Source organism: Medicago truncatula, chromosome 5, assembly GCF_003473485.1.
Source record: "Medicago truncatula cultivar Jemalong A17 chromosome 5, MtrunA17r5.0-ANR, whole genome shotgun sequence".
Classification (NCBI taxonomy): Eukaryota; Viridiplantae; Streptophyta; class Magnoliopsida; order Fabales; family Fabaceae; genus Medicago; species Medicago truncatula.
Window position 1 is genome coordinate 14,567,723 of NC_053046.1, and position 25,452 is coordinate 14,593,174.

Consider the following 25,452-nt stretch of genomic DNA (forward strand, 5'->3'; position numbering starts at 1 on the left):
GCTAAAACTATTGATAATCATCTTTCAACTCTCAAAGTGTTTCTATCAAGCTCTAATAGTACCACTTTGTTAGTGGTAGAGGAAGATATATAAAAACAAGTGGATCTCTAATGTTCGGAAGAAAAAGATATGAAAGTGTGATCTTTTCTATTTATACTAGAACTATAGAAACCCTTTGCCCATTTCTCCCAATTTTTCCACTCACATTTTAGTTGCAGTTTTTTTCTGTTTTTTTTTTTAAGAAGCCAAGCTATCCCACCATAATTGGCATCAGAAACAATCGAACCTGAGACCTTGAGAGGAGCAAACTCCAAGGTCTCAAGCCAACACAACCAGGTCAACCCTAGTGGGGTTGTGGATATGGAGAGAAGAAAAGGCAGAAGTATATCAACACACAATAACAAGTATCAGTCAAACAAACAAAAAAAAAAACTATATTTATTGTATCAAGACAGTACCATCAAATTCTACAAAAACTGAGACAACATTTTCAACCACTCTTTTTGGATGACTTCATTTTGTAAACACACGGTGTAACTAAATTTACAAATTCCAGGAACGGGAAAGGAAATTAAGAATCAACCATCAACGTTCACTTCAAACTTGCAGATGACATGAACATAAGAAAGCATTGACCTGAAATGAATAGTTAAGCGGAAGCAGTAATGCACTGTATTGCCTGTTTGCATATACCAGTCATTGTTGCTTCAGGTCCATAAACCTGTAACAAAGATATCCAAAAAGAATTAATAAACTGCTCCTCAACACAATTTTTCCTATTAAGCACACCATTTGATTGTTCTATACTACAAACAAAGGCATGAATTTCAATTAGCTAACCTCAATCGGGATGCCAATTTCCTCTCCAAGTGCTCGCATTTTTTCTAGACCCTTTTGGTAGTTTGGACCCCCTCGCCTCACATAAAGGTGCATTCTTGCTGCCTTTAACTTTGATTCCTGGATCACAATAGTTCAAAAATCAATTAGCTCTACTACAATAAGACTCTCATTATACAATTAAGCAAAACTCTACTGTTGTGGGATTACCTTCTCCTTTAGTGCCCGAATTATCCCACTAAAAGTAGCAGCAACATCAGTGAAGTTGGCTATGCCTCCGCCTATAACAAGAGCCCTTTTTTGGCCATCGGGGTTGGCAGTTGCACACTGGAAAGAAATAAAAAGATTATTTTAGCTATAAAATAGAGTAACAAGAGCCCTTTTTCGGCCATCAGGGTCAGCAGTTGCACATGGAAAGAAATAAAAAGATTATTTTAGCTATAAAATAGAGTAAACACTTATTTTGGTCCTTGAATATGTCAAGCGATATCGCTATAGTCCCTGAATTAACCAAAATTACAAAAAAAATCCTTGAATATGTCTGTCCATTGTAGTAGGTTTGGTTCTCAAATGTGTTATAAGTTGGTTAATTTGGTCCCCTTGAATGTGTCTTCCATTAGTCAATTTGGTCCAATAAATTATTGGCAAAAGATATACTCAAGGATGTTTTTGTATTTTAGATAAACTTGTGACCATCAATCTATGACGCCCGCTTCACGCATTTAGGGACCAAAATTATTGTTTACTCCTACAGAATACCTATAGTATCTTTAGGCACATCAAGCAACGACCCGTTGTTCACGTTAGCACCATAATTAAATCTTTAAATTGATAGGTACAACAAAAATAACGCAGAAATAAAAATTACTTACATCAATTACAACTCTGGCATACTGCAAAACTTCCTCTTCATTGGGTGCACCACTATATTCTGCATAGTTTCCAAGCTCATTTGCAAAGCCAAGATCGCCTACCTGTATTAATTAATATTTAGCATAGAAGTTGTCACTTCATGCTGCAAATATGGAGATTAAGTATGAACTATGTTTTAAAAATATAAGAGAAACCCACCGTATCAGCGTAGATGACACTAGCGCCTCCTCCAGCAACCATTGTCCAAATCCGGCCCTTTGGGTTCAACACAGTGAATTTTAGAGATGCACTTGTCTGCAAAAATTAAACAAGTGTATAAATTAACTAATATCATCAAATCATAACTGTACGTAATAGTATTATTGTATTCATCAATAAGTCATTGATACGAACATAGACACCAATAATAATTTAAGAAATAGAAGTGATTGAATGCAACTACATGTTTGGGTTCATATCCGTGTCTGACACCGACACATGTCGGACACTAGGCACGTCTTCAATATCTGATAGGACACCTAACATATCCTAGAAGAAAGTGGGGCCATATGAGAGAAAATGAGTTGGTTAGTGAAATCCCTAGAATTTAAAGAGTTCAGTTACAGGTTTGCTATATGAAGGAATGAGGTTGTGTACTGATATTCATTGAGAAGTTTGTTAGCAAATGTGTTAGGAGAGAATATCTCTCTAGTAGGAGCTTAGCTCTGGGCAGGGTCTTAGACTCTGATTATCATTTCATTTTCTGTTTTGCCACCATTGTAGAGCTTGCACGCTCATTCATTTACATTCAATAATACACAGTTTCATTGTCTTCATTTTACGGGTTCTATCAGTTTCATAACTTGTGAAAATTTAATTGAACTTGAAGATATGATAAGCACTCATTTAACATTGTATACTAAGAAAAAAGGATAAAGCCTTGCAACATTTTAAATTACGCCAGATTCCTCTAAGGGGCAGGGGTATTCAAAATACTACCCCCAAGTAAGAAGTTAAAAAAACAAAAAATATGTACTTACAGGCGCGCACACATTTTTTGGACATACATAGTCTTGACTGAATTGAATAAAATTGTACATTTAGGCCAAAGTTATATTAGTTTACCTTTTCATCTAATCCATGAATGAAAGACTCAGTGGCACTCATAACCCTTCCAAATGGCAATGGAAATTCAATGTTACCCCACCTGCAACCAGTACGACAACGTCTGTTCATTTAAAAGTATTTACTGAAAACTGTCCATTAGTATGAACTAACACGACTCCTTGAAAATAACACTTAACATTTGTTAAAAAGAAATAACCCACTTTTTGAAGTTCTTGAAAGCAGCAGTGTCATCTAGCTCGCCTCTCATATCCAAAGGATAAGGCTTTCCATCAACCAATGTGAAAGGATTCATCTCTAAGAAAGTGAAATCCAGATCTGACACAAAAGTAAAGTAAACAAATAAATATGTAAATCTTAAAAGAAAACAGTACGGTTCAAATGTAACTATAGTTCATAAAGCAGATTGCACAAGTACATCCAGTGGCGTGTTAATATATATTTTGTTACGTTGTATACCTTGAAACAGAGTGAAAATCACCTTGAGAAATTCCTCAATTTCTCCCTTGATCTATAAAAACAGTGCATTGTAATCAATCACATTGAGCTATATGCATTATAAATATATACATAAAAAGTCCAAAGTTAGTCTGTTCGTAAAATAACAAATTGGCAGTTAAATTGAATTTACCTCCAAGGGAAGGGTTGCAACAAGTGGGGCAATGATTTCTGATGTAAGAGATACTCCCGTTGGAATAAATACGGTCTTAACCTGAAATATGAACAAACCAATTTGTAGGTTATGGATAATAAAGGAAAATTTTGTATGAGCAGGAAATAGATAGTGTTCAATATACAAGACAAAAAGTATGTATTGCGGTACCTTATCCCAATTCTCTTCAATATCGATTCCTCCACATTCTGAAAAGCTTATACTGTTTCCAAGTCTGTCAGAGACAATGTTAAGGTAATACTCTTCATTATGTGGGATGAAAGGTTCAACAATGAAAGTTGTTATTGGTCCCTTGCATCCACCCATTTCAACCTATATTTTCAATAAGCACGTGACTAAAATACATCAATGGTTGAAAAGAAAATATTTAAAAGTAAAACAACTAAAAAACATAAAATACAAGAGAATGAATGTAAGGTTTGAAGGATGGATGAAGCCAGGGAGGGAAAAAGCACACCTCTTTACCAAGACGCTCTTTCACAAATGAAGCAACTTGTGCCAAATCCAAATTCAAGGCAACCAAACCACTTTTACCACGCTTCCCAAATAACATGTCAGGTTTCACAACCAATTTAGAAGAAGAAAGCCATTGTTCCTTGTCTTGCAGCTCAGTGAAATCAGTGGCTTCTGTAACCTTAAGGCACAAACCAAAACAAATTCATTACTCAAGTCTAATATGCACGCTACAGTGAATCAAGAACATTGTGAAATCTTGTTGATTTCTGAAAAAATGGACCTTTATTAAACTTGCATACACGTCGCATTTATTTTGAACTTATCTTATGGCATAAGCACTTGCAAAGGAGCATATTAAGCACAATGCAAGCAAGAGCTTATTAAATAGCTCATGAAGTTCCCATAAGATATTTTTCAGCTTATTTTTATAAGCTGATCATGATAGCTTACACAGAGCTTTGTGTGATAATTATCTCTAAAACTTCTTCAGTTACAGAAACAACTTATACATAAATTCTTATGTGACATGCAATTATCATATAAGCAATTAATTCAACTGCTTCTACAAACTTTCCTACTTTTAGTAAAAGTGAAATAGTCTTGAATGGCTATACAAATTTTAGTCAATAGATTTCATATATAAACTCATGCTTATTAACTAATCAATTGTGTTATTTCTACAACTAAAATTTGATAACTTTCACGACAATATTTTAAATGGTTAATTACATTCAGTGGATGATTAGTAGATATACGAGAGTCAAAACTCATTAAAAATCGACATATCTTCCCTAACCATGAATTCAGACATAGTTAACCACTTATTTGAACTACGCTAACCACTTAAAAAGTTATCACGAAAGTTGTTTAAATTCAGTTATACAAAAATTATTTCTCTACACAAATAAGAGTATATTATAACAAAGTAAATGTTTAAACTTGCTAAATCATGATTAAGAGTACTTACTTGTGCAGACTTGATAGGTAAGTCCTTGCCAGAAAGTCTCTTAAAGTGCTCCTTCAACAGTCTCTTAGAATCATACTCTCTGATCTTCTTGCGTGCCATTTCTTCTTAATCTAAAATTAATCAATAATCAACCAACTAACTATCAATTATCACATAACTAATTCATTTTAACAGATCCTCACTACTATATAATATGCAATTTCATTCAGGGATTCAATTCAAAGATACCCATTTCAAATTAGCTTAATGGGTGATCAAAACTAAGATCAAAATTGGAACTTTATGATTCAGTAAATTGAATTCAACAAATTGAAAAATGGAAGAGAGTGGAGATCTGGGAATTACCGGAAGGAGAATGGATGAGGTTGGTGAGATGAGTGGTTGGATCTGAATTGATGAACGAACGATTTGGTTTTGTGTGATGGCTCTATTTATATAGTTGAAAGCTTTGAATTATTTTATTGTTTGAAGAGAAAGAAAACAAAGAAAAGAAAATGATGAGGTTGTTGGGTTGGTGAAGATGATGGCTAAGAAGAATTTGGTAACTAACAAAACAAAACAATGTACATGTGGGGTACCTACCCATTACCATATATTTTCAACTTTCAACATTTACTTGCATGTGTTAGGGTTAAAATAGCTTCTTATAAGAATAAAATTTTTAAAAAGATATATTTTTTTTTCTCAAGTTTTAGCCACCTTTATAGAATGGTGAAAAAAATGAGTTGGTGAATCTAATATATATTCAATTTGACAATATTTATAAGCATTTTTTTAAATAAAAATTTAGTGTAATTTCCTGCAATTGGTGGTCTACTTCAAAGGACATTTTTTTTGAAGATGTCAAATGAATTCAAGTGTCTTGTTAACACTCTCTCCATGAACAATTTAGAATTTTTAACAATATTGTAATTAGATAAAGGGTCTTGTTAACAAGTGCCTTAAGAACACCTTCAGTGACTTTTTTTCAAGTTCGTCCGCCAGGTATAACATCAAATATGAGTTTTTTTATGCAAAATTCATGCAAATAGTTGGACAGGTGTAGTAATCGTTACTTCAGAAAGTAACATTACTTTAAATAAAAAAGGGTCAAATGCTCTTTTGGTCCCTTAAGTATTTATTTGGCATCGCTTTGGTCCCTTAAGTAATAAAAGGTTCGTTTTGGTCCTTAACTTTATTTAAAGTAACGGTTTGGTCCCTTCTATTAATTTAATTCAAAAAAACGTTAAATTTTGGCCCCTTAACTTATTTAATTAGTATTAGTTTGGTTACTTAACTTATTTAATTAGTATTAGTTTGGTCCCTAAACTTAACGTTTTTTTGAATTAAATTAACAGAAAGGACCAAACCGATACTTTAAATAAAGTTAAGGGACCTAAACGGTTTTTTTATTACTTATGGGACCAAAGCGATACCAAATAAATATTTAAAGGATCAAATAAACATTTAAGCCAATAAAAAATAATAACAATTGTACAGTTCCTAAGAATGGGCATGCACCAGTATGAATTTTTAATATTACTTTTTGTTACAATCAATATAACATTAATATGTGAGGTAAATTTGTGGGACCTAATATGTGTTTTCTTAGAGTGCACCATTGGAGTCAAAAATTGAATGAGTTACTTTAAGATGAGTTGTCACAATGGGACCCACAAAATAACCATTCGTGGAGTTCATCATTGGAGGTGTTTTAAGTGCATTGTTTAAGGAACTCATAAAAAAAAATTATGCATTAAAAATATAAGTCAAACACTTGTTGAAGTTATAACCGCACAATATGTTTTAGGATTATAGCCGTAAACGGTAAATTACCACGAATGGTGAATATATACTTTAAGTCAAAATATAATACATGTTTTAGAATTATAGCCGTAAACAGTAAAGAAGTTGAGCAAGATTAGGTTCTTTTATACTTTAAAAAAAGTAATTTACCGTTGCGTAGCGAATGCATTATATCTTTCCTCCGCCGTGCCAAAATATAATTAGCATGAAGTCTTTTTCATTGAAGACTGCCATGAACACAATGTATTTCATCTTGTCATATACTTTCTTACTTTTTGTAATAAAAAATATTGAATCCAAACCCTCCAATTTGTTGAAACATGTATTACAATACATCATAGAAACAATTTCTAATTGGAGCTCTTTGAACTTTGCATTGGTAAATGCCTTTTGGAATTGAGACTCAAAGCCAAAGAGACTTACACATGCCAAATAAACGATTTATTTGATCCCCAAAAGACGATTTATTTGGCTTCTTCAGAGAAAAAAAATTACGTTTGGGTTTTATGTATGGGGCATTTAATTAATATGTTCTTCCCAACATTTCTAAAGTTCCCATTGACAATCTTTTTGTGCTATGGAAGTTTTGAAAATTTTAAATGCCAATAAAAAAACTGATTATATGGTGCTATATATGGTTAATTTAAAACCCACGGGTTTCAACGTTACTTCCTTGATGAATAAGTCTAACTCTTTGATACACTTCAACGTAGTTTAGAAAAGTATCAAAGAGTTAGACTTATATTTAAGTCTAATTCTTTCATCATCACATCATTTTCCTTATATTTAAGTCAGGTCATATGTATTATTTGAAGCTTTGAATTTTCTTTCGCAGTCATATTTAGAATACTACAAGTATCTCTTTGTTATGAAACTATTAGAATAAGAAGAACAAGATTAAAGAGAAGAAGAGAGAATAGAGAGAGAAGAAAGAAGATTATATTATTCTCTTGGTATCTCTAATTAGGTTTGAGCTCTATTTATAGAGAAATACAATGACTTGAGAGCAATAACCCAATTGCTATATGGACATCCACTTATAATATTCATAACACTCTTAAAATTTTTCTCCACTTTTAGCGAAGCCGATCCTAGTTTTTTAGTGAGAGAAACTTCATCTTCTCTCTAAATTATCTTTCTTTTTCACTCATTATTAGTGGTTTTAGGTCATTTTTGATCTAGAATCACCATCTGCATCTTTTTTCCATGCTTTCAATTTAAATAAATGATTTCCACACATATCAAATTTCATCTTTTGTTATTTTCTGTTTGTAATTTCGTCTTCTGATTGAGTGCGGTACTGTGTTGTTCATCTTTTTGTGCAGCGTGTTTTGATAGTACAAAATATTTTATAAAATGTCTCATGTAAAAAAATACACTCTTGTTTCTCCTCACTTTCCAATTCCATGAAAGCAAATCAGAGAAGAAAAAACTGAAGTAACCATTGTTTGTTATATTTTGTTTTATCAAACAAACAGAACCTTTGTTTGTATCCGCAAATTCATCATAGCTTCACGAAATCGTTGTTTCTTCTACCGCGCCTGTCACAAAGGGAACAAACTAAGGTACAAAATTCATAAACCCTTGTTTCTGCGTTTAATTCATTCTTCATTTTTCTTGTGATATTTTAATTTTTTTATTTGATAAAATATCTCTGCATTTTCTGTAGCAGAATCATAGGACAAAATGAAATAATTTTCAGTTTTGTTGGTTTAAAGTTGCTTGAAATATAATTGAATGGTAATTAGCTTCTGATTGCTTTATGGAGGTTGAATTCTACTGTTCACTGTGATGATTTTGATGCTCAATTGTTGCATTTAGAAAAGAATTGATAAAATAGTGTAACTTTAGGGTAGAAATTATAGTTAAAATACCAGCTGGTTAGCATATAAAAAAAAATTGGTTAGTTGAGTTAAGTTTGGTTCCAAAATTCAGAACCAGGTGGAGCTAACCTTCAAATTAGCTCAGTCGGGTTCAAGATAAACATGAACAGCTGAGTTTGGTTTGGTTTTACGAACTGTTTTTGCAATTCATTTCGGTTTTTATTTCCTTTCTGAACTCAACAATGAACAGTCCTAGCCAAAATCATATTTAAGTGACTACGAAATATATACTAAATGACACACCTTTTTGCAGTTTCGCGTAACTTTTTCGACACACTAGATCTGCCGATTCAGAGCACCGTCAGCAGCCACCGTGTAAGGCAGAAAACCTTTCCTTTGCTTTGTCAACACTTTGAAGACAAAAACCGCTCCATTTCACAATGCAAGAGTTAGAGCAATGGAAGGAACAAGCTTCTCACCTGTTGAATGTGGCTAATGATTATCTTCGCGAGGTTCCCCCCAATCAGCTCTATGCCGCTGCTGCTATTGCTGTTTTCACAACTCTACTTCTTTTATGTGAGTGAGTTTGCCCTGTTGTTGAGTTTCCACTCTTTTGATCGATTCTGAGTTTTTCATTTATGGTTTTTGTTTTTTGTAGTGCGGTTTTTGAAGCGCACCAAGTCTAACACCATTGTGTTGACGGGACTTAGTGGGAGCGGGAAAACCGTTATCTTCTATCAGGTAAGCCAGTGATAATGTTTTATTTTATTTTATGGTAAGCCTAGACATGATAGGATTAGAAATGACACCATTAGAGAGAGAGAGAGTGGGGGTAGCACCTATAGTAGAGAAGTTGATAGAAAATAGGCTTAGATGGTTTGGACATGTAGAGAGAAGACCCGTAGATGCCGTCGTAAGAAGAGTAGATCAAATGGAGCAGAGTCAGGTTAAAAGAGGTAGAGGGAGACCTAGGAAAACTATTAGAGAAACCATTAGGAAGAATTTAGAAGTCAATGAGTTGGATCCAAATATGGTTTATGATAGAACTCTGGCGTAATTTGATCTATGTAGCCGACCCCACTTAGTGGGATAAGGCTTGGTTGTTGTTGTTGTTGTTGTATACCTAAATTCTTTTGGTTTAGTTGGTGAATTGATGAGTTACTGCACCTGCTTTTTTTTGTGTGTGTGTGTCCATGTTGCTGTAATGGTTACAATGTTGTTGAGTTCACGTTCACAATGTGCTTAATTTTGTTTTTATTTGTGAAATAAACATTATATGCATGAAATGACGTGATACTAGGTACAGTGAATGAATTGTGATGCAGGATTGTGTTGGTTGTTTCTGGTATTTAACAATTATGGTCTTGACTACGACTGCGATATTTGCTTTGCAATCTGATAACAAGAAATAAATTTATTTTTTTAGGTTTAATTTGTAGTAGGCTAGTAGCTTTCAGTCATTGCTGACAAGTTTTTGAACTGCATAGCCTAGTTTAGTCTGTAATATTACAGCAAAAAGAAAACACAATTGTAATTAATTAAGACCAAATATTGCTTGTCTATTCGTTGTATGTGAGGAAAAAAAGGAGTCAAGGTTAGGTCGTTGATAATAAACTGAGAGCATGTTATTACATTAGCTAGTGTTGCATGGTGGGATATAATCCAATTCTGTATGTTATACTAGTATTATTTTTCTTCTGTTCATATTTCCTGTGCTGACATAATGTTCTTGGCTCATTTTCTTATGCCTGTGTCAGCTTAGGGATGGCTCTACTCATCAGGGTACTGTTACATCAATGGAACCTAATGAAGACACTTTTGTTCTTCATGGGGAAACAACGAAGGTAGTGTTAGTCTCTTGCACTCAAATACTTGCATGAATGTACAGGTTTAGGCATTCAGGAATTGTTCCTCTCATCTATATTAAATGAGAATTTTCATGTTTTGTTGTTAATTGAAGAAACACTTTTGACTTGTCAAATTAGTTGAAATTATATGCAGTATTCTTATGATTGTTTAATGATTTGGAATCAGACCAAACAATAGGCCAAATATTGTCTCATGTATTATTTATTTTTATTTTTTTGACAGAAGGGAAAGATAAAACCAGTTCATATTGTTGATGTTCCTGGACATTCTCGTCTTCGACCCAAGTTGGATGAATACTTGCCTCAAGCAGCTGGCATAGTCTTTGTTGTTGATGCTTTGGACTTCTTACCAAATTGCCGTGCTGCCTCAGAGTAATTCCTTTCTCCATTATGTTGCTAGTTATCATCTTTTTATAAAGCAACACTTTGTCAATATTAGCTGTAAGCCATGGTGGGGAGTGTTAAAAACTCTTTAAGACATTATAGCATTATTAATTTAATAAGTCACCATTTCTCACTTTTCCTTAGAAAGAAAGGATATCAGTAATTACTAAGATACTGACATTTTTTTATACCTGTTAAGGTACCTATATGATCTGTTGACCAAGGGAAGTGTTGTGAGGAAGAAGATTCCACTGCTTATTCTCTGCAACAAAACCGACAAAGTCACTGCTCACACCAAAGAATTTATCCGCAAACAAATCGAGAAAGAAATGTATGGCTTCAAGTCCTTAAATTTGTTTACCTTTACTCATTTGATCACGCAGCAACTACTTCATCCTTTCATTTTATTATATATGATGCACATTCATTTGCTGTTGCTGTTGATTGGCTTTTATTGAAGAAACGTATTATACTTTTTTTCAACCACTCAAATCCTTCTACCTTCTCTCATGGCTAATGGTCTTAACACCCAGTCAAATGATTGGTTGAGGAAGTTGTGTTGGATGTGTGATAAGACTAGATGAGGTAGAATTAGAAATGACAATATTAGAGAGAGAGAGAGAGTTGGGGTAGCACCTATAGTAGAAAAGATGGTGGAAAATAGACTTAGGTGGTTTGGGGCTTTGGGCATGTAGAGAGAAGACATGTACATTATGTAGTAAGGAGAGTAGATCAGATGGATTATAGTTATATCACTAGAGGCAGCGGAAATCCTAGAAAAACTATAAGAGAAGCTACTAAGAAAGATCTAGAGATTAATGAGTTGGATCCAAGTATGGTTTATGATAGAACATTATGGTGTAATTTGATCCATGTAACCGACCCCACTTAGTGGGATAAGACTTGGTTGTAGTTGTTGTTATCTTCAAAATGCACATACTATGCAACGTATAGCAGTCTGATTATTTTCATGATTTCATCTGTCGGATACTCAGCTTTATTAACCCTTGTTACTTTTTCAGCGAAAAATTACGGGCATCGAGAAGTGCAGTTTCAGATGCTGATGTTACAAATGAGTTTACTTTGGGGGTGCCCGGCGAGCCATTTTCCTTTACACAGTGCTCTAACACAGTTACAACTGCAGATGCTTCTGGTTTAACTGGGGAGATATCTCAGCTAGAAGAGTTTATCAGAGCACACGTGAAGCCATAGCTGGATGTTTAAACAAATTTTTCTTAAACTAAATCCATTATGAATGGGGTTGTTCCTTTTGGTTTTTACATCTTAAAACTCAACACAGGTTGGACTAAGAAACTAGGAAGGGCATGTTCAGGGTAGGAATCACTATGTTGGGATCAATGAGGATAGAATTCATTGGAAGCCCTGGAATGTTGATTGGATTATAATGATTCAACTATTATTTGTCCCAGTACTTGCATTTGCTTTATATATTCTTAAATATCAACCATTGTCCGGGCATTTGTTCGTCCCGACCTCAGCTTTATTTTCATAACGTTTCGGCTGCTGTTTTTCATTGGATGTCGTAATCGAGAAAAATATGAATGTGTTTTACCAGCAAGGTGCAGCTTCGAACATCATTTCCCTAATCTTGCAATCATTTTGACCTTTCTCATCACGTAACGATTGGCAGCTAATAGTACACCCAATAATGATTCCTTTTCTTTCTGTTCAATGTCTAATAGTTTTTATAAGTTGTAGCTGCGCCATGCAGTCACTATATGGCCGTTAAATCTAAAAGAGAAATTCTGAATTTCAATCCAACTTAAATTCAATGGCTCGGTGGTGGCGGCGACACCTTGCACCATGTGCTGTGGATGATGTAAACACGCTGGTCATTCATGATTATGGGGCATGCATTGTCTCAATAGAAGATTGGTGACCGAATATGGATTTCACATTATTGAATAATCATTTATTATAATCTTCTTGAAGACATGTCAGAAACGTTTAGGATTCAAATTATTTGTTATTGTGGTGTTTATTTCATTAAAGCACTTGGTGATAACTACACCGATCTCTACTGGAGTTGGTGCCAATTATATTAACACCAGTTTTGTTTGTAAAACTATACCTACCTCCTGTTCTTACACTTTGATGCTCTGTTTGTTTCCCTTTAATATCCTGCTTACAACAACTCCAAGTATTACTTAATATATATCTCTTTTAATTTACGTAAGATTATTTTATCAATGTATGGTATTTTGACAAATTTAACTAGGATGGAAGACATCACAGACATCAACTTTCAATAACAGGTCAGATAACTTTTGAGGTTAATATTAAACAATCAAATAATAGATACAAATATGCATCCCCAAAATTACCCCCCACATAAAAATGACAACCCTCTCAGCACTTCATTTGAGGAGAAGAGGATCTAAATCTTGGTGGCTTCTATTGTTTCACGGTCTAAGGTAGACCGATGCTTAAAAATAACAACTATCCGTGTTTCTCCCCGTTTGTAGAATGATTAGTGTTGTGGAATGTATTATCACCGTAGAAACTGACAAGAACCAGAGAACAATCTTGACAACCACAAGTGCTTCAACTTCACTATTAAGGCAAAGAAGCCATAACATGGAATGTGCATTATACCAACAGCCAAGTACCTAAAAGTTCAACAAGATGGCAACAAACTTGTATCAATTCAAACAGCTCATCTCAATCAATGAGATTGAATTATTATCCAATTCTTGCCTTCGGGTGTGTTCGGAACTTCGGATTTTCTGGTATATGGTGGAATGAAATGGAACAACATAACATTCATTTTGTTTTAAAATCTAACTGGCCTATTCCATTTCATTCCACCCTATACCACAAATCCAAACATACCCGAATCAGCAATAGATAAGATAAACATGTGATGTGACGCTATAAATTGTTCCCTGCTTGCAATTTTATTTTATGTGTTATAATTGAAGACCTAGACCATAACATATGTACTACCAGTCAAAAAAGTTTCAATGTGCTAGTCTAAAAATTATTCTCTGTTGAAATATATGTCAAATATTAGAGGTAATTTTTTTCCTTTTGCATGGTGTATTTGAGTATTGGTGACCAATGGAATTTAAGAACATACCATAAGGGTGCATATGGTGATGATAAATCAAGGAAAGGATAAGGCCACCTGTAACAAAAGGTTAGAAAATTATGAACAGAACTGTACCGATTGAAAATCAATAGAAAGAAGATGGGATACGCAGTTTTACCAAAGCGAAACAACGGCATGGACGATCCACTGAAAAATCACAAATGTAGCCGTCCACAAGATAAAATATGCAAATCGGAACACCGGAAAGCTCTGCATTTGTTAAGAAGAAATAGTTGTTGTAAATTTTAAGTATGATAATTAAGGAGAAGTATAAGTAAAGCGAGGAAAAATAAACTCACCATGCAGTTCAGTGATGTTTCACCAAGGAGGAGCACAGCGTTAACAGAGTGCATACCAACGGTGAACTGCAAATTGAAAAGTGAAAACATTTTCAAATAAAAAAAGATATGAGTGGTGAAAGACTGAAATGTTCTTTTAGAACTGAAAGTATCAGTATTTAAATTTATAAACTCCTATTCACCTTTCTACATCTTCATTAACTTTTTCATCATTAAGGTATTTCAAGAAACAACTACCCATTAATTACAAATTTCATGAGGTAGTCAATGTCTAGCACATGCGCGCGAAGCACAAATGCTTTCATGTTGGTTACACACTAGTAACATCAATATTCAATCAAAATCTCAAAACAGTTTTGTCGTATGTTTGATTCCACTTTTGGGGGAGGTAATAAAATTGATTCAAGAGGTATAGAATTGATTTTAACATGTTTGGATACTCTCAAGTAGTATTCACTTAGTCTCTACAATTTGAAGATTTTGCCTCTACAATTGACCTATAGGCTCGAATTTATTTATTTTTTGACAAAAAGCTCGAATTTATCATACAACTCACTTTTACATGAATGCATCCAAACATAAATACTTCACATTCAATTCACTTTTAGCCATAATCAATTTCACAAAATCAATTCATTCAAAATCATTTTTTGTCAATGCAAAACCAAACAAGAATGAATCCACTAAGCATATGCCAACAGTCCCCAAAAACTATGTGGATACATTTCATTAGGGATTAGGATTTTATTTCCAGTTCTTTTTCTGTTGATTATTTTTTCTTTCTTATCTTATGTAGCAAAAATGCCAAACAGTACCCAAAAACTTTATCTATCAGTATATTAGAATAACTTTCCCAATCAAATGAAGACATTACAGGCCAGGGACAAGATCAGTTGTACTTACAATATCCAGACGGAAATCTTTGGATGTCATAAACGGATAAATAACGAGCCAGAATACAAGGTCGGTGAGCATTGCAGCACCTGCACAAGTCTACATATTTAAAAGAAAATTAAAACAAATTGATAAATCTCCTTCTGAGTTTAACCAGGTAATAACACAATAAATTCTAAATACTATTAGTGTTTTTCATTGATAAGCTGAATGAGAACAAGACGAACAAGAAGAAAACATTGAAAAATTATATATGACTGTAACAGAGAGACTGCATCACATCCTTCTGCAAACTTCTGATCATTGCACAATTGTTCATCAGCAATCCCATAGTTAAAAATAATGAGCTTTGGATGTCAATTAAAGTTTTGAACATTTTACTCTTTACTCAAATAGTAAACCAGGACTTTTTGATCCAGAAGATTGTGACCAATTAAATTTCTTGGTAAGGATAGCATAACAACTAATCCAATCTAAGCATTTAGCAAAATCCTTTTTCAGCCAAGTGTTGTTATAATGTTATTATAGTCGTCATTTGACAACACTTTGTACCAAATCGCATATTGCAGAACAATAATGGTTTGCTAAAATTAGGCTATGCTTTAGTAGTGTCATTATAGCTGCTATTTGACAACATTGTTTCAGCCTCCAAGAAATTCAATGAAGCTGGTCAGTCTCCAAAGAAACTACTAGCAGAGTATCACATCTACAGATAGAGTATATATATAATTTTGTCCCTTGATAAGTTTGAGTCAGTGAAACAGTCAATAAATAAATCAGATGTCTACCAATGTCGTAATGCAACAACAACGACAACGACAACATCTACCAGTATTGTAACAACTGGATTCGTCGATGATAAATTCTGAATCCTTGTTAGGTATCCGGTGGTATTGATAGGGTGACTGCTGATGCAGTCAGTTATTTTAATATATAGTCAGTTATTTTAATATATAATTTGTATTGATTAGGAGCGGTTACAGGCAGTTTATGCCCTTTCTTTGTATAAATAAGGCCATTTGGCCACAACAGTAGGGGAATTCATAATTATTTAATTAGGAAACTTATTGGTTTTGGGCAGAGAGAGAGAGAGAGATGTCTCTTCTCTGAGGAGCTTTTGCTTTGGGATTACAGAGGGATAATCTTCGGTAATATTTTCTATTCAATCTATAATACTATTTATTCTGTTTCTCTTTAATTCGGGTTCCTATCAATCCTTGAAAAGCTAGTTAAAACCTTTAATGTGTTATATTATATAGAAACCCACTTTTTCTAACAGAGTAAAGTTTTCCATCTCAAATAAACTTTTTCAAGCTAAACATTGATTTGAGTATTTGACAAAACCAAACTTCCCAATTTTTTTTCAATCTACATATCTTTTGTTAGAAACCCAGTTTGGGCCTAAGCGCAACAAGTGTGCTAGATAAGGAATCGGTTACATTTGCTAAGCTGGCCAGTTTGTTAAAGAAGGAGCCGTCAATATATGGAGAGGATGTGGTAAAGGGATGACATTCAGAATCCTTTTCAGTTAGAACCTAAGAGATTTGGGCAGAGAGATAATCGTCTCTCTCTGAGGAGTTGTGCTCTAGGGAACACGGTATTTTCCTTTCTGTAACATATCTCTTTTTCAATTAATAAAACAATTTCTTATTTTCTTTAATTTGGGTTCCTATCATCTTTTATCTCCTTCAGGTTTACTATCTTCAATTATATCCAATCTCTTTCACAAAACCAATATTATAATGAAAAAACGATAGTTGCATGTTCTTCCTAAACAAAAGTAATACTTGAAAGTGAATCTTTAGTTGTTGACAAAAACTCAAAGTTGGACACAGATTTGTTAAAATAAATGTCATGCACTAAGCAAATAAACACCAATAAAATCATTAAAGTGTAAATTACCTGAAATAATATTTGAATAATATAACCCCACACACCAGCAGTATTCCGATTGAGAGATTCCCGATTGGAGTACGAACTCTTAGATAAGACAGGTATATCAGAAATCCCATCAAGTGTTGGAGCCACATAAGTGCCTCGTTCTCTATCTAATGTGTTTCCCTCAAACTCGTTGTGGTTAAAGCAACTTCTATAGAAGGAAAAACAAGATGCGAGCTGAAATTCAAATTAAGAGAGGAAGTCACTTAGAGAAGATTGAAATGATAACATAAATAAACAAAGTCGATGATTAGGTTAATCAGTTTCTTCTATGGAGCGTATGAACATATAAGAACAGAATTTCAATAATCTGACTAGACCAAATTCCACCCTACCCCCCAAAAAGATGAAGAAAAAAAAATGCAAAACTACTACAATACAAGGAGAGTTAGAGAAGCGAAGTGGGTACCGCAAAGTAAATAGTGACCAGAGTAAATGTCCATCTGTTCAGGAGCGAAAAAAAAGAAGAAAGAGAATCAGCATATTATAACAAAAAGGGATGCTCAGGATAGCAGTGTTTCGTCAAAACAAGATTTCTTCACAAAAAGCTCACGCACTATAGTTAACCAATGGAATTGTTTACAGGCTGGAAAACACGGTAAGTGAATAGCTGTAATTTTGTGCCACATTCTCAATCACGTGTTCGTGGTATTGTCTTGTACTATTATTTCATGGCATTGTGGCGCTATAGTACTTTAGCGTAGCGGAATTTGAACAAACCGTCCGCATTCTGAAATTGATATCATTGCATACAAATTTATGAACCTTGGAAGTTTAGTTACTTACTTCAAGTAATAAGTTTAATCTAATTTCATGTTTTTGTTTCAACTATCATGCAAGACAATAATATGCTATGAAGCACGGATACAGACACGGACACTGACACGCCGACACAGCTAATAATTTGAAAAAATCACATAATTTAGTGTAATTACAAGTGTCGGACAGGCCGAGACACACCTAATCCGAGGAGTGTCTGTGCTTCATAGATAATATATTATATAGGATATATAGAATTTAACTTACTGAGTGTAGAAGTAAAAAATGCCGCCTCCGTCAACAACTACATTAGCAGTGAGCAAACCCAAAAGCACAAAAAAAGAAATTATTCTGTAAGAAAGCAACCAATTAGGATGAATTCCTTTAACACATGTATTCCATGCTTCATCTTCATATAGCAACCCAACCGTTTCTCGCCGTCCTTCTTCTACCCTCTCATTTCTTGATTTATTGAATTCTTCATACTTCCATATCAAAAATGATCCTAAGCCCATAGTTAATAAAAGAAATATTGCACATATGAAGAATCTCCAATTCAACCAATAACTCAAGGTATTAGTATCTGGTGTCATGATAGAAGCCAAATGTGACCTTGAGAATCCTGTTAATTAAAGCTGAAATTCATGAGTTCCTAATACATGGTTTGAGAAATATATAGACCTACTTGGATTGACTTATTTGAACTTATTTATGATATAAACAATCGTGAGGCCGTTTGGAAAAATTTAAAAACCAGCTTATGACATGTTTATAAACTGTTTTAAACATATTTTCATAAGTTCTACAGGATATCTTATGAGAACAACTTATAGCTTTATACGGAATCAATTTAACTTTATTTATCACTTGTTATAGAAATAGCTTCTACATAAGCACTTATCATGATAACTATTTATGCCATAAGCTGCAAATTAAGTTGTTTGTCCAAACAGGGCTATAATATAGCTAGTAATCCAAATAAAGAGAATTTAATTCAAAGGCTGCCCTAAATTATCAATTGATTAAGCTCTTTACAAAACTTATGGCACAAAATTAGAAGAAAAGAAAAAACAACAAAAAAAAAAAACAGAATTTTGCAAAAATTAAGGCTGTCTAGAATATTCAAAACCATCTAATATGTAAAATATGATAAGCCAGTTGAACCCAATTTGCTTACTTAAGATGAGTTTGATGAAAATTCAAAAAAGCTGAAAACTTGATGAATATGAAAAACAGAGGAGTAGAAGCACTTACAGTTGAAAAGTGAAATTAAGATTTAAGAAGGTTGAAACGTCAATGCAAAAACAGAAAGAAGATGCTTTGGTTTGCTTCTTTCTGCATGACAGAGAGAGAGAGATAGAAACGTATGCAATATGAAGATGTGATGAATGAATCCACCAACCAATAATAATGAAGAATAAATTATTATAGTAAAGTTATTTGGTGTTATTATCTGTGGGAAAAGAAAAGTGATTGGTTATTTTGATTGATCAATGATTTACTGCCAAGTTACAGATTCTAGAAGAATCCTTTTAGATTATGGTGCGTCCGTGTTGAACACAAATTACCAAAATTGAAGAGCTAATTTTCGACTGAGTGATTATAGAAAACTCGGCAATAAGGGTTTGGAAGGTTTAAGTTTTACTTTTGTAGCATGAATGATAAATTATACATCAACTAATATTGTTTTCCTAATTATAATGAAAATTTGTTAAAATGATTGACAATTTTAAAAAGGATAAATTGGTTTTGTTTGTTACAAAAACTAAATTAAGCTGAGTTATTTAGAAAATGCTAGTTGTCACGAGGAAAAAACTCAAACTCTTATTAAACTATAGCTATTTATATTAGGGTAGAGTCGTCTTTTTGCTTTTATCGATCAAAATAATTCAAGTTATAAGTTTTATCCAATTATTTTAAAAAATTAAGTTATTTAATTGATAAAAATTCTATGAATGGTAAACTTAGAAGAAAAAAAATGAAGAGATATTAAATTTGACATATGTTATGATCATATATTTTTGACAATCTTTCAATTTTTTATTTTGACAAATATCGTTAATATATAACTCTTTTTATAGTTTCGACTGACCATCATATTCGATTCTTTCTTTTTCAAAGTTGTGATAGAACTATAACAGAAATCCCATAAGCAATAAGCACCACTAGTTTGATAACTATGCCCTTACCAGACGACAATACTTCACCAAGTTTCTCATTCATCACCTTGATTCAAATTGCATGCATGGATAAGAAACAAGCAATGAGACAAAGACTTAAGTCTCCCGCTTCATCCCGATCAAAATCATCATTTTCAAGAACTATTCCTTCCTTTTGCCATTCTTCATTCGCCATGGATATTGTCTCAACAATAAAAACAATATCGGTTGTTTGCAAACAAATATCAACACTCTCTTCACAAAGAAGAAAAAATCCTACTCTCACTATACACAAGATATACCCCTAACAAAACCCCTTAATTGTTTTGTGTATTTTTCTAAAGAGAACAATAAAACGAAGAAACCCTAACAAATCTTCTCTCTCTAACTTTCTCTTTCTACTATACGTTTGATGTTTGATTTGATATTTCATTCTAGGTTTATAGTTACAAGTTAATTTCAAATATATATATTACTTTGAATTTTTTTTGTTAAACCCATTCAAATGTTAGAATATAATTTTTTGCTCTGAATATTACACTTACTATTTCAAAAATTTGGTGGGGTGTCAATAAAAATTACAATATTCTATAAAACGTTCAATGGGCTTAGTAAAAAGCCCAAAACCCAACAACCAAAAAACCCGAAACCCTAATTTCACACAATATAAATTCCTGAAACAAACGCATTTCATCATCTTCCACCCATTTCATTCTCCACCGGCGCAAACCCTAATCCGCGAAGATGCAGATCTTCGTGAAAACCCTAACCGGGAAGACAATAACCCTCGAAGTTGAATCTTCAGACACCATCGACAATGTGAAAGCCAAGATCCAAGACAAAGAAGGAATCCCACCGGACCAACAACGTCTCATCTTCGCCGGAAAACAGCTGGAAGACGGCCGCACTCTCGCCGACTACAACATCCAGAAGGAATCCACTCTTCACCTTGTTCTCCGTCTCCGTGGTGGCGCGAAGAAGAGGAAGAAGAAGACCTACACTAAGCCAAAGAAGATTAAGCATAAGCATAGGAAGGTGAAACTTGCGGTGTTGCAGTTTTATAAGGTTGATGATTCTGGGAAGGTGCAGAGGCTGAGGAAGGAGTGTCCTAATGCAGAGTGTGGTGCTGGAACGTTCATGGCGAATCACTTTGATCGTCATTATTGTGGGAAGTGTGGTTTGACCTATGTTTATCAGAAAGCTGATGCTTGATTTTGGTTTATGTTTTTGTCACTACCCTAGTATTTTAAATTTTGGATAATTTATGACAATTATTGTTATGACTGAATGAATGGTTTCATTTTAATACATTATTGTGTTACTTTAATTTGATATTGTTATTGCTGCGGAATATTGTTATTATTTTGTTTTATATTGCTGGTTTTTGTGGTTGATTTGTTGATTGTGGTACTATTGTTGTTTGTCTAATTGCTATATCTAATTAGACTGGTTTGTTGCCTGTAGTTAAATATTACATAATATTCTTAGCTTATTAGGCATGTTTAGATGCAAAACAACTTGTCCCAATTAACAAGGTTTTCAAGGTAGTTTATGAAAAAACAACTCATGGATTAACATAAAAGCTTGTTAATTGCACAATTTTTAAGCTAAAAAAATAAGCAAATCAAAATGGGCAGGTGAAACTGGGATCCAGATTTGTTGAAGTTATATATGAGTAATTTTATCTTAAATTAATGAGGATTATGATTAGAACAAATTGTAAATTTAAGAATCACCTAGTGTATTTTTGTTGTCAGCATATATTTTGTGTGCATTGTGATTATGATCTGTTATAGTAGTTTCTCCCTTTTGGTAAGGGAGTACATTTGTAATTCCGTTGGTTTTTTCAGTCTCAACTTATTTTTATAGGCAGGCATGTTTTATTTGATTATGATATAGAAATATTATTTCCCTGTTGATTCTGAAGCAATGCAGCATAAGAATTCCTGTGCTTTTGTTGATTTTTTTTTTTAATCCAAGCTATCCAAGTTTTCTGCTATGTCAAAAGGAAGTGTTTTTAAGTTAATTTTGCACCATTGAATTTTTGGGCTTGGTTTCTGTGATTCTTTATATATTGCCTTATTTTTGAATAATTGCCTTATTTTTGAAGGTAACAATTCCATTTGCTCTCTTAAGCAGTCTAAGAATAGTTAAGGCATTGTCTTCAGATTAAGCTGCTTAGTGCTTATGATTGCAGTAGTAGTTACAGTTTAATGTGATAAGTAGCTGAACTTTTTAGAATTTATACTGAACTGAATATTTTTGCCTGTTAAGAGAGGTTTTCAATTTTGGTGTTTATCTTGCTCAGTAATATTTTTCAATGAAAAAGTGTTAGAAATTAGCCTAATTTCTGTGACATTTTTATTTATCAATTTTTAATGAGGGAGTAGAGTGCCTTGGATTATAGTGTCTTGTGTTACTGTATTTTTGGATCAGACCTCTGAGAATCAGATCCCTTTTGCACTGTTATATTTTTGAATAAAGTTTAATGATTTTTATTACTTTGAAAAATGAAGTTTTGCTAGTGTCTTGTTAGAAAAATATCTTTAGCTGGTGACCAATAGTATTCTCATCTACAAATGAGTTAAATTTCATGCAGTTTTATTGTGATTGGAGATAAATTTTAGGCTGATGATATAAATTGAACTGTTGAAATTGAGATCCAAGATTTGTTAAAATTGGATACAACTGGTTTGATATTTACTTAAATGATGATTTGACTGACTTGCTGAATGTAGGAAATAATGGCTCCTGGCAATTCTTGTCCTGTTTTGTTGGCTTGTTGTCATGTCTTTATTGTGATGCTATGTTTTGTTATTTTACCACTTTCAAACAGAGTTTATTTTTGATTTTATTGGTTTTTTAAGCTGCGATTGTTTTTGAGTTGGAGATGAGTATTTTGATTATGATTTAGGATCTGTATTTTTTTTCTGTTGGTTATGGTTTTGCATTTGATTTGGTTCTCTTGTTTGGTTGTTTCTGATGCAATGCATGGGTAAAGTTGTAAAGCTTCGCAGCTTTTGTGGCCTTTTATTGCTCAATTTAGCTATGTTGTGTAAAACAACCACTGATATTTTATTGTAGAGATAAAGTTCTCAAAGTTAAATTCATTTTTACACAAGTTGGTTCTTTCAGCTGTGTTTTTCCAACAACAGCTGGTTGATATCATTATATTTTGAGTTAAATGCTCGTGTTGCTCTCTTCAGTTGTCTGAGAATCAGAGTAGTATGAAATGCTGTTTCAGTTTTATAAGATATTTCGATAGCTCATTTCTGAGTAACATCTTTCCTTCAGAAATGTTTTTTATTGGTTATGTAAGTGGCAAAATTTTCTTGGTTTTGTATTAACAAGGAATTAAAGTAAAGTTTTGAAATAGGCCGAATGTCTGCGGTGCCTTCTGGGGTGCATTATCTGAGGATGTCACGCACGGTGCATTTGTGACTATTTTGCGGGTGTATCGTGATTGCGAGTGTACCCTATTTCTCTCTCCCTTAACACTTTTTATCTCTTCTGTCTCCATCACCCGCTGGCGGGAACCTACATTCTTTGTCGGAAATTCTCTCCCTCGCTTTGAAACACTTGTTCCCATCCTCTTCGATAACTTGTCAGATTTCCATACACTTCATAAACCTCAACTTCAATTTCACTATCTCTCAAGATCAAAACCCATCAAAGAGGAAATGTGGGTATCGTAGCTTTTGATTGTAAATGATTATTTCTAGATTAGAGAAGCATGGGGATTCATATTCAAGCAATCAATTCACTAATTAAACAGTGAATTGACAGGACAACACCATAGATTTGGTTTAACAAGAAAAGTAGAGAAAACAACAGAATGATTTTTGAGTTTATATTTTAAATGGAACAAGAATACAAAGGTGGTTACTTTTTTTGGTAACACATACATGGTAACTTAATGATAAGTGTTGGGGATGCATGAACTTTGATCATTCTTAAAATAATTTATGATATACAATTAGGGATTTCATTATGATCAAAGGCTCTCTTGCCTAAGGACCATAATAACCCAATTCTAAATAAGTTTATGTTCTTAAGTTATGTCATATTACAGGTGCTAATTATGATGATAAGCAATGGTATTTTAATGTGATGTAGCTCAATCACCAGTTGAACAAACACATTACTATACTTCATTCAACTCAATTTGATTTATGAATTCATGGTACAACTACAGCCCATGAAGTAAATTGTTTTGGTCCAATGGAAAACATTCATAGCAGTCAACATTCATGGCTCTCAGTTCCCTACATCTTCTCTTTATAGAGCAGGAAAATCACATCTCAGGCTAAGCTGCCAAGAAATCTACCAAAGCATTAATCCTATCATTTGTATTGAATTCAATATTTGTATGACTAAATCCCAAATTAGTCCCTAACAATTGTATATGGGCGACACATTAGCCCCTCAATTAAACTTCACTTATTAGTTGGTGACAATTTTACTTATCTGTTAAAGACACGTATTTTAAATCATACATGTTGCAGAGTGTTCAAGAACACTGCAGTATCGAGGCTCTAACATTCGGAATAATGTGTAACCTGTATGTAATTATGAGAGACTAATTTGGATATGTAACCTGTATGTAATTATGAGTCTCACTACTATTAATTATTTTCAAACATTGTCATTTAATACATATTTATTTTATCAAATTATAAAAGATCGTAATTCGTAATTTTAATTCAGTTGATAATGATGTTGCATAATATATATATATATATATATATATATATATATATGGTTTGGGAGCTCTAACTTCGAATATTTCATTTATTGATCTATGTGAATTTTTAGTCAATTTATCAAAAAAATTATAAAGGGTAAAATCGAATTTTAAATAAAATAATAAGAGTAAATATGAAATAAAATAATTATAAATTATGAGCTACAAACTTAAGCGTTATTTACAAGAGACACCTTTTTTTTTTGTGGACGAAGTTTGAACCCCGAACCTTCTATATATTATGCATTATCTTTACCAACTAAGTTAAACTCACGATGACAAATAAAAGACATTTAGTTAAAAAATTGGATCAGATCTATCAACTTTTGAGTATTTTTTTTTATTTTTATTTTTTATTTTTTATTTTTTTATAAATAAGATTGGAGAAGTAGTATAATTTGCTTATTAACCTTGTCAAAAAAACCTTAAGTGTGTGTTTGGATTGAGGGTTTAGGAGGGGAAGGAAGTGATGGTTAAATTTTCTTTTTTAAATTACAGATTATATAACATGTTTTTTTAAAATAAATTAAATGTGATTGAAGGAATATATGACTGTTTATCATGTTAATATATAACTTTTTAAAAATATTTTACAGGGTTTGTAATTTAAAAATAAAAAGGAAATCCTCCCCTTCCTCTCCGAAACCTTTGATCCAAACACACCATAGTATTAGATTTTAGGATCCCAACACTCTTTTGGATCGCTTCATATGTGAAAATTAAATTAAATTTTACATTTTTATCCCATATATATTTTTGGGTTAATTAATGTTTTAG

The 25,452-nt window shown here is 33.0% G+C and overlaps 4 protein-coding genes across 6 annotated transcripts; 2 read left to right on the plus strand and 2 right to left on the minus strand.

The window, feature by feature from the left end:
• Positions 1-391: 391 nt before the first annotated feature.
• On the minus strand, positions 392-5,457 carry LOC11407101 (ATP-citrate synthase alpha chain protein 1). 2 transcript variants are annotated; one of them, NM_001423577.1, is made up of 13 exons: positions 5,256-5,435; positions 4,911-5,020; positions 3,945-4,121; positions 3,638-3,799; positions 3,446-3,526; positions 3,274-3,325; positions 3,018-3,132; positions 2,815-2,896; positions 1,909-2,004; positions 1,710-1,811; positions 1,048-1,164; positions 841-957; positions 392-721 (listed from the first exon to the last, which is right to left on the minus strand). In NM_001423577.1, exons 2-13 carry the CDS (start codon positions 5,007-5,009, stop codon positions 650-652), a joined length of 1,272 nt encoding a protein of 423 aa, NP_001410506.1. In that variant the 5' UTR covers positions 5,010-5,020; positions 5,256-5,435; the 3' UTR covers positions 392-649. The 2 variants fall into 2 exon arrangements, with proteins under 2 accessions (NP_001410506.1, XP_013453720.1); XM_013598266.3 differs by having other exon boundaries at positions 406-721; positions 2,815-2,917; positions 5,256-5,457.
• Positions 5,458-8,027: 2,570 nt separating this feature from the next.
• On the plus strand, positions 8,028-12,283 carry LOC11415596 (signal recognition particle receptor subunit beta). The gene is made up of 7 exons (XM_003613152.4): positions 8,028-8,260; positions 8,832-9,094; positions 9,177-9,259; positions 10,276-10,362; positions 10,610-10,758; positions 10,970-11,101; positions 11,793-12,283. Exons 2-7 carry the CDS (start codon positions 8,959-8,961, stop codon positions 11,980-11,982), a joined length of 777 nt encoding a protein of 258 aa, XP_003613200.2. The 5' UTR covers positions 8,028-8,260; positions 8,832-8,958; the 3' UTR covers positions 11,983-12,283.
• Positions 12,284-13,006: 723 nt separating this feature from the next.
• Positions 13,007-19,183, minus strand: LOC11416585 (uncharacterized). 2 transcript variants are annotated; one of them, XM_003613153.4, is made up of 9 exons: positions 19,027-19,183; positions 18,040-18,394; positions 17,423-17,456; positions 16,978-17,190; positions 15,085-15,174; positions 14,182-14,247; positions 14,001-14,092; positions 13,871-13,918; positions 13,007-13,400 (listed from the first exon to the last, which is right to left on the minus strand). In XM_003613153.4, exons 2-9 carry the CDS (start codon positions 18,363-18,365, stop codon positions 13,283-13,285), a joined length of 987 nt encoding a protein of 328 aa, XP_003613201.1. In that variant the 5' UTR covers positions 18,366-18,394; positions 19,027-19,183; the 3' UTR covers positions 13,007-13,282. The 2 variants fall into 2 exon arrangements, with proteins under 2 accessions (XP_003613201.1, XP_039690232.1); XM_039834298.1 differs by having other exon boundaries at positions 18,950-19,027.
• Positions 19,184-20,609: 1,426 nt separating this feature from the next.
• On the plus strand, positions 20,610-21,282 carry LOC11416586 (ubiquitin-40S ribosomal protein S27a). The gene has a single exon (XM_003613155.4). The coding sequence runs from the start codon at positions 20,676-20,678 to the stop codon at positions 21,141-21,143; it is 468 nt and encodes a 155-aa protein (XP_003613203.1). The 5' UTR covers positions 20,610-20,675; the 3' UTR covers positions 21,144-21,282.
• Positions 21,283-25,452: the final 4,170 nt, after the last annotated feature.

Coding starts and splice junctions, on each gene's coding strand:
- LOC11407101 (XM_013598266.3), bottom strand. CDS start 5,009: ATGGCACGCAAGAAGATCAGAGAGTATGATTCTAAGAGACTGTTGAAG. Junction 1,165..1,709: donor ATGCCAGAGTTGTAATTGAT/GTAAGTAATTTT, acceptor ATTTCTTTCCAG/TGTGCAACTGCCAACCCCGA. Junction 958..1,047: donor TTCGGGCACTAAAGGAGAAG/GTAATCCCACAA, acceptor ATTGTGATCCAG/GAATCAAAGTTAAAGGCAGC.
- LOC11415596 (XM_003613152.4), top strand. CDS start 8,959: ATGCAAGAGTTAGAGCAATGGAAGGAACAAGCTTCTCACCTGTTGAAT. Junction 9,095..9,176: donor CACAACTCTACTTCTTTTAT/GTGAGTGAGTTT, acceptor TGTTTTTTGTAG/TGCGGTTTTTGAAGCGCACC. Junction 10,759..10,969: donor AATTGCCGTGCTGCCTCAGA/GTAATTCCTTTC, acceptor ATACCTGTTAAG/GTACCTATATGATCTGTTGA.
- LOC11416585 (XM_003613153.4), bottom strand. CDS start 18,365: ATGACACCAGATACTAATACCTTGAGTTATTGGTTGAATTGGAGATTC. Junction 15,175..16,977: donor TTATTCAAATATTATTTCAG/GTAATTTACACT, acceptor TTAAATATGTAG/ACTTGTGCAGGTGCTGCAAT. Junction 14,093..14,181: donor AAACATCACTGAACTGCATG/GTGAGTTTATTT, acceptor TAACAAATGCAG/AGCTTTCCGGTGTTCCGATT.
- LOC11416586 (XM_003613155.4), top strand. CDS start 20,676: ATGCAGATCTTCGTGAAAACCCTAACCGGGAAGACAATAACCCTCGAA.